We start from the raw sequence: 11,610 nt of genomic DNA, 5'->3' as shown, positions 1-11,610 counted from the left end.
GCTACCCATGGGAATGGACCTTTCCAGGAGACCAATAGACATAGCCGTGGCGACAGATGAGGATGGGCTCCCAGGGTCTGACCTGGGCTGAGACTGGGCTAGAGGGGTCCATGGCTCTGATCTAGAGGAGTCTATCCAGCAGGGGGCAGCGTGACCCACACAAAAACCTACTGGAAGCACCTTTCTTAGCGGATCTCCCAGGCCATCTCCCACCCTGCCCCTGGTTGAGTAACTAAGGGGGCCGCATGGGACTCTGGGCCGTGTTGCAACCCGGCCCCACCCCTCGCTCCCACACACTGGCGGGTTGGGTAACTGCTGAGGGATTACACAAGAGTCAGAGCCAGGGAGAGAACCCAGGAGTCCTGGCTTGCCCCTCTCCGTGCCCCCACTCTAATCACTAGACCCCACTCCCCTCCCAGGGCTCGGGATAGAACCCAGGAATTCTGACCACCAGCCCCCACCCCCAACCACTAGACCCCACTCCCCTTTTAGATGTTAGGCTCGCTGCCTCTTCTATCCCTCTCCATCTGTCCATCCCTTTGCTGCAGGTTTTTAGGGTGTCACCCCTGCTCTGCGCTCCTCCAGTGCAGCCCAAGGCCTTCCCTCCCCCCAACCACATATCCCCTCCCCCCTGGTACTGGATCATCTGCTAGGCCCCCCACTCCCTCTCGGGGCGTGCTGTGCGGCATGGCTGGGGATGGTGCAATGACCCAGCACCAGGCAACGCGGCACGGAAACCACAGGCCCTGCCCCGCCTGATTTGCCCTCCAGGTGCATCGGAGCCCAGCGCCCCGCTCCTCCACCCTCCTGAGCCACAGGGGGCGAGCTGAAGCCCCCACCACACTCCGCAGACGGGTGAAGGGTCAGGCCAGCCAGCCCTTGTAGGATGGGGGAATCGTCACTGGAGGTGACAGTTTGGGGGCTGTGATGCGTGGAGAAGCGGTTGTCGCTGCAGCCAGCAGAGGGCAGCAGAGCATGCATGCACACAATTGCAAACATATGCATGAATCCAGCCCCACCCACACATTATTACTAACATACACAAACACCCACCCAAATCCAGCCACATCAACACACACACCTGCACAGCTACACAAACACCCGCCCATGCACAAAACCCCTACAGATCCTGATTCACACACAAACGTGCACAAATCCATACTCTCACACACACACACCCCCCATTCCCCTCCTATACACACACTTTGGGTCACTGAGAAACTTCAATTGGACGGGGGTGTCTATTCTCTGTCTCCCAGGGCCCATAGGGGGAGGATTGGGGGCGTGGCCAGGGCCCACTGGGCTGTGGCTATTCTCTGCCCCCCCAGGTACATGGGGGTGGATTGGGGGCTGAGGGGGCACAATCCAATGTCAGCCAAGGGGGGGTTACAGGTGGGGAGGGGGCCATAGTTTCTGCACCACCTGGTTCTTGGTACAGGCTTGTTAGGATATAGATATTCAGGCCTGTCTGTAAAGGCCTATACTCTAAGAATTTAGGTGTATTCTTATCACTTGGCTAATTATAGAGGTATAAAAGAAAGAATCAAAATCACTATCTGCTGGTGTGAGGGTCTTCTCTTACTGTGACAGTCTGAGGCCCTGTTCTTAGGCTAAGGCCTTTGGCTAAGCAGCAGAGGCAGCCATAAGCTGGGAAGCGACCGGTCACCTCCTCACATTCCAAACTAGTCCCATTGAAATAAGGTGCTATTGGGCTGTTAGGAATACAATCCTGTCCTGTATTCTTATCACCTCCAGAGAAAGGGAAGTGCCTAGAAAATGTAACAGGAAACTTAGTTTGATAGCATCCTGTCTGGTAAGAACTCACTTATCAATAGCTGGGTTGTGAAATCCTCACTTCTGTATTGTTTTGTCATTATAGTTCCCACTTTGCTATTGTTTGTCTGTATAATCTCTGTCTGGTTCTGTGATTGTTCCTGTCTACTGTATAATTAATTTTGCTGGGTGTAAACTAATTAAGGTGGTGGGATATAATTGGTTACATAATCATGTTACAATGTTAGGATTGGTTAGTTAAATTTCAGGAAAATGATTGGTTAAGGTATAGCTAAGCAGAACTCAAGTTTTACTATATAATCTGTGGTCAATGAGGAAGGGGGTGGGTGGGGGTGGGCATGTGGGTGTGTGTGATGGGAACAGGGAATGGGGGTAAGAAAATTGCAATCATGTTTTGCTAAAGGGGGAAATGGGAACAGGGAATGGGAGTAAGGAAGTTGGAATCATGTTTGGCTAAGGGTAGGAATGGGAACAGGGACACAGGTGTAAGGCTCTGTGGTGTCAGAGCTGGGAAGGAGGATACTAAGGAAGGAAACTGGAATCATGCTTGCTGGAAGTTCACCCCAATAAACATCGAATTGTTTGCACCTTTGGACTTCGGGTATTGTTGCTCTCTGTTCATGCGAGAAGGACCAGGGAAGTAAGTGGGTGAAGGAATAAGCCCTCTAACAAGGCTCCCTGCACTTCTTGGTAGTTTTCACCCCATCACCACTTCCTGCCCTGCCCCCTCCTGCTGTGTGAAATGGTTAAAAGGGGGAGGATGGGAAGAACCAAGGAGTCCTGGCTCCCAGCCCCACTCTAACCCGAGAGCAGGGAATGGAACCCAGGACACCTGAAACCCAGCCTCCCTTCCTCTAACCCCTAGACCCCACTCCCGCCCATTTTGGGAGCCAGGACGCCTGGGTTCTATCCAGGCTCTGGGAGGGGAGTGGAGGCTACTAGTTAGAGCAGGAGGAGCCAGAACTCCTGGGTTCTGTTCTCAGTGCTGCTCTGTGATACTGGGCCTCTCTTTCTCCTCCCACTTTTTGGATATGGAGACTGTAAACTCTTTGGGGCAGGGCCTGTCTCTCGCCTCGCCCAACAGGGCCCTGATCTCAGCTGCGGCAGGGACTGTCCTTGTGTCTGTGCAGCCCCATGCACAACAGGGGCCTTGCTTCTGCCCCGGTCTCTTTAGATGCTGCTGTGTACAGATCAATAGACCTGAATACTAAAAGCCATGGCACCGCCATTGCCATGCAAGGGCAAAATAGGATTCTTACCCCTGTGACCCTCCGAACATCCCCCCCCCCGACAAGTTCCCCGAGTCTCTGCCCTGAGCCCCTTGTGCTGCTCAATGGCAGTGAAGAAAGCCGCCCAGCCCTAGCGATGAAAGACGACGGGGATGAAAAAAAAAAAAAAGGCTTTACAAAAATTGGTCACACCAATAGGAAACCGGCCGCAGCGGTTTGCGACTACACCCGCCCCCCTGCGCTTACCCGTCCCCCTTGGGGAGCAGCGATGGACGACACCATCCAAGTAGGTTCTGGAGATGTTCCTCTACCTGCCAGCGTCTGGGCTCCAGCCGGTGCTGGGCTGCGTTCAGTTCCTCTCTCTGGTGCGTGCCCCGGCTCCACAAACGCCCCCCCGCCACCCACCCACACAGACGCTCAGGACTGAGCTTAAATAACCCAAACCAAACCAAACCGCCCCAGGGAGAGACACCCACGGCGCTGCTCAGCCGGAGTCCCACAAAGGAAGATGCCTCCCCCTACCCATTCCTGAGCGTGTGGGAAGGGGGTCAGGATTGGGGAGCATGGGGCACCTATGGATGGTCAACCCAAGCAGAGGAGAAAGGATCTCAAGCCAGAAGGGAAGTGGGAGGGCCTGTGCCCCCAACATGGAGAATCTGGGGTGGAACCTTGCTTAACAGGTCAGTCTGTCCTTTCTGTTACTGTCCCCTTCTAGCTTTATCTAGCGCTCCTGTTTGTTCATTTGTTCTTTTTTGTTCCTTTCCTTCCGTAGTTTGCAGGTTCTTGCTTCCTTTTCCCCTCCTCTACCTTTCATGCTCTTTCTTTCCTTCACTTTCTAATGTTTTTCCTCTCCCTTTATTTCTTTCTCTGTCTTTCACACACTTTTCTCTCTCGCTGATCATTTTTTTTCACTTGCTCTTTTTCCTCGCTCCCTTCCGAGCCCAGTGGCCCAGGAAGCTGGGAATCTCGTGCCCTACATCAAACCAAAATTCCGTTGGCATCAAGGGAACAAGATCCATGGCCAAGACCTAGTTTGATTTTGGGGGCAGCCTTTGATATTTAGAGGAGGGGCAGGGAAGACGTTTCTCGGGCTCAGAGCCACTTTGATCGTCTCCAGGATTCTAGGGCTTTGCGATCATGCTGGGCTACTACATTTGTTCCTCAGTAGGGAAAGCCGGGGTTTAAAGCTGGTTTGTACAGCGGGTGCAAAAGGGGGGCTGAAAGTGGGGGGGTCCCAGAGCCAGCAAGGAAATCACAAGGGCTATTAAGATTGATCCACCGTCATTCCTGGAAATCAGGGGCAGCGAGACACCAAAATGCCTGGGAAGGTCTGGGCCTGCTGGACGAAAGCTGCTGCAACCAGAGAATGCTCGGTCCTCCGCACTCGGTTCTGCAGCCACGTTAAGCACAGTCCGGCAAGAGGATGTTTTAACCAGCTGGGCTGCGACTGAGCTGAGGGGAATTAGCACCCTTCGCAATGACAGTGGGGTCTCGGCTCCCTGGCCAGCAGCATCTTAGCTGTGGCCAGGGGAATTGTTTGATTTGCAGGGTGCTGCGGGGCTTTGTCCTGGGGATCAGCCAAAGCCTGCATATGCTATCAGCCAGCACGGGGCAGCAGGAGCCCATGTCCCCCCAACCAGCTGAGGGTACTCCAGACCCCGTCAGCTCCCAGGGGATGGGTACAATGCTGGCACCCTCCTTCCCCCCTGCAAATCACCCAGGTGGTGGCCAGCTCTGGGACACTCCCAGGGCCCGGTCTGAGGAAGTCAGAGGGATCAGCCTGAGAGGGGCCTCCCGCCCCCCACCGATAGGTGCTGTCTACCCCCACTTCCTAGCTGGGTGTCCCCCCAGCAAAGCTTCCCTCCACTTGATTTCCAATAGGAAGGGGGAGGGGGTGAGTCTGGGAGCCAGGGCTCCTGGGTTCAAGCCACTCACCTCTCCCTGTTCCATCCCTCAGTTTCTCCATGGAAGAGCGATAAGGACAAAGTTGCCCCCAAAGGCTTCAGAGGTGGTTCTGCCAAGGAGGGGATGGCCGCAGCCAGGGCGGCGAGCTCAGGGATGGGAATGCGCATTAGTCAGTTTATTCAGAACAATGGGAATTACAGAACGCCACAAAACCCACGTGGGATCCCCCCCACACCTGACACTGCTCCCCCACCTCCGCTCAGCCCCACCAACCCTCCCACCACCAGCATCTGGGTCACCCCCCCCTTACACTGACCCCCCACCTTGCGGAAGAGGGGACAGCTGGGTTAGGCCCCCAATACCTCCTCCCCAGATAGGCGCATCCCACCCACACTCCTTCCCTAACATGGGTGTGGCTACCTACAACTGCACCCCTTTGGGGGCGAGGCTCCCCGAGCCCCTCCCAGGCAGGACGGGGCCATCACGCCCAGCTGTGCTGCTGGAGGGTCTTGAGGGCCAGGGTCCAGCGCTCCAGCCACTGCTGCAAGGTGAGGCCCTGGCGGTGCTCCGCCGGCAGGGAGAACTGCCCTGGCTGCTCCCACCTGAACACAGGGACGGGGAGAGAGAGGGGAGCAGGTGAGATGGCTCCTTCCAGCCCCCCGCCCCAGTTCCCCCCCCAGCACAGACACCACCACGTCCACACTCAACCTGCACGCACAATCTCCCCCCCCAAATCATCCCTTATTGCATATGCCCCCCCCCCGGCCGCTCCCTAGGTACGCCCATTCTCCAGAGGCACCAGACCACCCCCTTCCCTCCCACTCCAGCCCCCAACCCCCCAATCAGTCCCTCCTGTGGCCCCCCCTCCACTTGGGCAAGCCCCCTTCTTCCTCACAGCCCCCACCCCACCCTAGGCAGGGGAGAACCAACCCTGGACCCCCTCCCAGCACAGGATGGGCAGGGCCTCCCCCCTCTGGAGAGCAAGGCATCCCATAAACCAGGTGGGCGGGGGCTCCTCACCAGGCGTCGATCGTGGCCTGCACCTCGGGCCAGCGCTCGATGCGACGCTCGCACTGCTCGGTCACCAGCTGGATCCGCGGCCCCAGGGCTCCGGCCTGCTCCCGGTCGTGGTCCCGCAGAGCCTGCAGCAGGACTGGGGGAAAGAGACGTTGGTGAGGCCCGGAGGAGTTATGGCTTGGGGGGGGGGGGGGTGCTGAGCTGTGCTGGGCGGATGCCATGGTCCTGCCACCCTTCAGGCCGGCTCGTGTGCCAGGAGGGTGCCCCTCGCAAACCCTGGGAAGGGGCCGCAGGCTGGGGGTCGTCTCCCTGGAGCCATGGGGAGAGCTCACCTTGCACGTCGGTCCCCTGGCGCTGCTGCAGGCTGGCTAGTGCCTGGCTCTTGTAACTCAGCTGGGCACGCAGGGCCAGCAGCTCCTTCTTCAGCTCAGCCATGTGGGGCAGGAGGTGCTCCGGGGCCTGGGGCAGAGACAGAGACACAGGGGGTGAGGGGAGACAGGGCCTGCCCCCTCTCCCCCAAGATCACCCCCCAGGGGGCTCTGAGGAGGTTTAATGCAAAATAAACTTGGGGGGTGCTCCTGCCCCACCCCCTCCCCGGGGCCCCCCATCCCATCTCTCCCCAGAAGAGGGTCTCAGAGGAGGGGTTCACTCCCACCCTGTGGGGAGACATTCCTGCTCCCTGCCCCATTGCTCCACCAAGTGTGCGTCTCACCTTGTAGAGAGGGAAGCCGGCAGCCTGGCACACAGTGAGGAAGGCCCGGTGCTGGGCGAGCCCCGGCCGGTCCAGCCGATGGATGGAGAGCTCGTGGGCCGGGACCTGCTGGGACCTGGAGGCGGGGGACGACCGGGTCAGGGCAGCTGAGGATCAGCCCCTGAACCCCTCACCCTCAGGCATCCCCCATCCCCACCGGGCACCCCAGCCCACAGCCCTCCCGCTCCCCAGGAAAGGCTGGCGGGGCCCCATCCTCACAGCAGCCTGCTGACATAGTACAGCATTGGTACCCCCGGGAGAGCAGGTACCAGTGTTCCCAGCGTATTAATACCCCAGAGTATCAATGCTCCTCTCACCGCTAGAGGCTACCGACGCTCCTAGAGCATTATCAGCCCAGAAAGTATTAATCCTCTTACCACAGATCTGGGGTACCAAGGCTCTCAGAGCATTACCCCCCCGCCCCCGGAAAGAGTATTCATGCTCCCACCAGAGTATTAAAGCCCCTGCCCTATTCTCAGGGTATTAGCTCTCCGCCCAGAGAATACGGGGTTTTCATTAGTATTCCCCAGCACCAACGCTCCTGCTTGTCTCCGTGCCCCGACTGCAGCATTAATCCCACTACCTAAGTACTGATGCTCCTCCCAGAGGACCAGCACCCCCAGCTTGGGGCAGAGGAGCAGAGTACCAGTACTGCTCTGCAGGCACCTCCCTCCCTCCCTCCAACTGGCGGATCTCAGGGTGCTTTTCCCAGGGTGGGTCTCAGCCCCGTTTCAATGGGACACAGGTGGGGAGGGAAGGGGTGGGGAGAGAAAATCCCAGGAATCCTGCATACCCCAAGTCCAGTAGTGCAGGAGGGGGAGCACAGGTACACCCCCAAGGCCAAGGGACGCCCCCCCATATTGGGACCCAGCCCCTGGGGCAGCCCAAGATGGGACAGTTGGCCCCAGGACCCTGCTCGCTGTGGGGGAGAGCAATCAGACAGAGCAGGAGGGTGGGGGGAGACTCACCCAGGGAGGCTGCGGTGCAGCAGGCAGGGGAGGGCAATGGCCCCCAGCTGCCGGACCTCGCGCTCCACGCCCCCGTGCAGCCGCTGCGACTCCAGGGTCACGTCCTGTTCCGGGCCCAGCAGCTTCCTCTGCACGAAGGCCTGGACCTGAGAGAGAGAGAGCAGGGTTTGCGGGAGATCATGCTGGTGCCCTGCCCTCCCAGCCCTGGGCCCCACTCCTCCAGCCCTGCCGGTGCCCCTCAGGCCCGACCCACAGCCTCCTGGTATCCCAGCCCTGGACTCCCCCATCCTCTGTCAGTGCCGCTTGATCCCGCCCCATGGCATGGAAGGATGTCTCACCTCGGCCTGGTCCTTGCGGAGCTGGCATTTGATGTAGGAGGTGCCTTTGATCAGCGCCCGGACGTGCTGCTGCTTTTCACGCTGGGGGGGAAGGGGGGAGAGAAAGTGTCAGTCCTGGGGATGCTTCAAGACAGTGTCCCTGCTCCCCCCAGGGCAGCAAGGCACCCCATATTCAACCCCGCAATCGCTCCCTTTCCCACAGAAGGAACCCCCCCGACCCCCAACTTGTTCACTCCTTCCTTTCCCTGCCTCCCCTCCCCCCCATCATCCCCAAACCCATATACTCCCCCAGCATGCACCCCCTCTACTTCCTTCCCCCCAGGCCAGCCAGGTACCCTGTGGATCCCCCTCCAGGGCCCCCCACCCACGGACACTCTCCCAGCCAACCCCACCTCATTCTCCTGTGTGCCCTACTGCCTCCCCACCCCCCAGGCAGGTCCCACGTCCAGAGGTTGCCCTGCTCTGGCCCCCAGATTCCCCCCCGCGCTTCCCGCACTCACCACCAGGTGGCGGAAGTCCAGGATGCGCTGACGCTTGCTCTGCAAGGCCTGCAGTTCCGCATGGCGGGCACTTGCCTCCTGCTCCAGTTCCTGGCAGCCTCGACGCAGCCCATCCCGCAGCCCTGCCAGCCGCACAGCCCGCAGCTCCAGCTCCAGCACCGCCCTGGGGGCCGGGCGGGACAGGCCAGTTCAGTGGGGGGGCGGGGGGGAGTCTCCCCAGCAGGGGGTGCTCACCACAGGGCCCTGAGCGCGCACGGGGACCCCACAGGACAGGGAAGTCTCCCCAGCAGGGAGCGCGCTCCAGGGGGCCCTGACAGAGCCGGGGTACCCCTGGGGTGGGAAGTCCCGCCAGCAGGGAGCGCTCTCCCAGCGGTGGGTGGTCACGAACTGTGCAGGGCTGAGTCCAGGGGGCGGGGTGTCTCCCAGGGCCTGCGGCAGCTACCTGGCGAGGATCGCGTGCTCCGAGCCGTCCGCCACCAGCCGGTTCATCTCCTGCACGAGGGAGGCCAGCTGGGCCCTGCCGCGCTGCTCCCGGGCCTGTAGGGGGAGCTGCTGCACCCACAGCTCCTCACACCTGCTCCAGCCTTCCTGCAGCCGGGGGAGGGAGCAGGTAACGAGGGGCCAGGGGACTCTGCCCCCTCCCCCCACTATAACCCAACTGCAGATATGGGCCCTGTTGTCCCTGGGACCCCCCAGCACTGAGATAGAGCCCCCTCCCCCTGATATATCCCAGACCCCAGGAGCCCCAGATGTGGCCCCCTCCCCCCGGCTATATATCCTAGCCACTGGGACTGCCCAGCCCCCACATACGGCCCTGCCTGCCCCTCCCCATGCCCCCACTCACCTGTATGAGGCCCCGGACTGAGGGCAGGGCTGCTGGCGGCCCCGCCAGGTCTTCCAGACGGGAGCTCTCGTAGCGGAACCTGCAGGTCAGAGGGCAGAGATACAGGTCCCAGCATTGGTGCCATGGGTCACTGCAGCACCACTGGGGTGACAGGCCCCAGAGCCCCGACTCTACCCCCTGCTGACACCACCAGGGGGCCAAAGCCCCACAGCACCCCCCTCTCTCTCGAGCTCCTCCTCTGCCCCCACCCACAAGTACAAGCCACCACCACTGGCGGGCGATAGCTCCGTACAGCACCACACCCCCACACTCTCAGCCCCTTAGCGGTACCCACTTGAGGGCCTCTACGTCGCGGGGAATGTCAATGCGGCTGGTGAGCTCCTGCATCTGCAGGGTGTTCTCCAGGGCCAGGTGCTCCAGGGCTGCCAGGACATGGTTGGGAGGGTGGGAACCCACGATGGCCTGCGTGGGCAGAGAGGTGGGATGAGCCACAGTGGGCCAGGGACGCTGTACCTTCCCTCACGGCTGGCTCCAATGCCCCATACGGGGCTAGAGGGCGCTGCGCTGCAGGGAGCAGGGCAGGGGGCTCCCCCCTGGCAGTCAGGGCTGCCTCAATGCCCCAGCCCGGCGCTAAGGGGCGCCCAGCTGCCCCTCCCAGAGGTGGCTGCATCTCTGTAGCAGGCGAGCCGTCCCCAGGGTCCCTACCCCATTGCTCCTCCCTCCCTCCCCTCCATTACCTCCACCATGCTCAGCCAGTGCTGGTAGGACGCGTCCAGCAGCTCCTCGCTTGTCCTGCTGCTAAGAGAGAGACACATGAGGCGGGTCAGAAACAGAGCACGGGGGAAGGAGAGGGCAGGGGAGCTCACAGGGTCTTACGGGACGGCCCCAGATGTGCTGTGCTCGAAGAGTGACTTCAGGAAGTGGAAGCGCAGCTGGCAGGCCTTCCGCACGTCCCGCTGCAGAGACAGGGACAGACACGCGGACGGGTTACCGGGGTGGAGAAGACACGATGGCCCTCAAGAAAGCTGCAGATCACCAGGATCTACTGGATCCTCCCCCCTTATTGGGATCCAGGCACCAGGCTCAGGGAGATCCCTCAGGATCCCAAGACCTGATTGCCAATGGCCCGACAGACTCTCCCCGGGGCTCGGCACCAGGCTCAGTCCGATTCCCTCCTCCTTCCCAACCAAACCCCATCGCCAGATCCCACAGGGAGATCACCAGAGCCCCATGCTGGCATTCACAGGGCTCAGATTACCGGGTACCCCTTGTCACTGGAGCCTGCCTTGGCATCTCCAGATTCCCCCCCATGAGATCCAGGACTGGGATCCCCAGATCACCACCCCCAACTAGCAGAGGGGAGCAGGATTCTCAAATTCCTCTCCCCCCGCCCAGGATCTACCCACTATCCTCTCTCCAACTCACCAATACTTCAGGCTCCAAGCCAGCAAATCCAAGGTCAGGCAGCTTCCCTCCCACTGTCAGCTCCACCTTGGCCTTTCTGCAGAGACCAGAGGAGGCTGTGAAAATTGGCGGGGGGGGGGGGGGAGAGAAGGAGGAGGAGGGGCGGGAGAGGAAGGGGGAGCACAGTTAAGGACATCCCCCCCCATCCCCAGCGAGACCCTGCCATGGAGCAAAGGATACTGAGAGATGCTACCCAGGATAGGCAATCCCCAATCCCTAATGCCACCTGCCATGGGACCCCCTACCAAGGAGCAAAAGATTCTGGGAGCTACTGCCCAGCAGAGATGTCCACCGGATAGTGCTTCAGAAGCAAAGGATTCCGGGGGACGCGACCAGGAGCAGTGGGGACCCCACGCTAAGGACAGAACCACCCCCCACACACCTGCTGATGTCCTTCAGCTGCTCCAGCCGCCCCCTCAGCTGTGCTACGCTGCCCTGCAGCTGCTGTCGTTCCTTGGCTAGGCGGGCCGCATAGGCCTTGAGCAGCAGGGAGCGGCGCTGGGCGTCACGGATCCGCTCCTGGGCCGCCTCCAGGGAGACCTCTGCGGGGTGGGAGCAGAAAGACCATCAGGGAAACCCCACCCCAAGCCCCAGACGCTAACTACAAGGCCCCAATCCCCTCCCAGAGCTGGGGATAGAACCCAGGAGTCCTGGCTCCCAGCCTCTCCCACTCCCCTGCCCCGCTCCCAGAACCCAGGAGTCCTGAGGTGACGGGTGTGAACCCCACAGGTGATTGTCTGGGGAGGGACCATAGGGGGAAAATCAGCAGCCCCAGGGGCCACGGGAACCTTGCGGATGGG

The 11,610-nt window shown here is 60.6% G+C and overlaps 1 protein-coding gene across 3 annotated transcripts in view; it reads right to left on the bottom strand.

Annotated features, from left to right (window-relative positions):
• Window positions 1-5,238: 5,238 nt before the first annotated feature.
• The window catches only part of LOC144279516 (HAUS augmin-like complex subunit 5), a 24,818-nt gene continuing 18,446 nt past the window's right edge, over window positions 5,239-11,610 (bottom strand). For 2 of the 3 annotated variants that reach the window (XM_077841063.1, XM_077841061.1), the window contains exons 6-19: window positions 11,193-11,352; window positions 10,772-10,847; window positions 10,223-10,302; window positions 10,084-10,144; window positions 9,681-9,808; window positions 9,347-9,425; window positions 8,945-9,090; window positions 8,503-8,665; window positions 8,003-8,083; window positions 7,665-7,810; window positions 6,658-6,772; window positions 6,278-6,404; window positions 5,949-6,081; window positions 5,239-5,530 (exon numbers count right to left, since the gene is read on the bottom strand). In XM_077841063.1, coding sequence (XP_077697189.1) covers window positions 5,410-5,530; window positions 5,949-6,081; window positions 6,278-6,404; window positions 6,658-6,772; window positions 7,665-7,810; window positions 8,003-8,083; window positions 8,503-8,665; window positions 8,945-9,090; window positions 9,347-9,425; window positions 9,681-9,808; window positions 10,084-10,144; window positions 10,223-10,302; window positions 10,772-10,847; window positions 11,193-11,352 — 1,616 coding nt within the window. In that variant the 3' untranslated portion in view covers window positions 5,239-5,409. The remainder of the gene's footprint in view (window positions 5,531-5,948; window positions 6,082-6,277; window positions 6,405-6,657; window positions 6,773-7,664; window positions 7,811-8,002; window positions 8,084-8,502; window positions 8,666-8,944; window positions 9,091-9,346; window positions 9,426-9,680; window positions 9,809-10,083; window positions 10,145-10,222; window positions 10,303-10,771; window positions 10,848-11,192; window positions 11,353-11,610) is intronic. The other variant, XM_077841062.1, reaches the window with a different exon arrangement.

This window comes from Eretmochelys imbricata, chromosome 24 (genome assembly GCF_965152235.1).
Source record: "Eretmochelys imbricata isolate rEreImb1 chromosome 24, rEreImb1.hap1, whole genome shotgun sequence".
NCBI lineage: Eukaryota > Metazoa > Chordata > Testudines > Cheloniidae > Eretmochelys > Eretmochelys imbricata.
The sequence above is the reverse complement of the archived record's forward strand: the minus strand, read 5'-3'. Positions and strand labels throughout refer to the sequence as shown.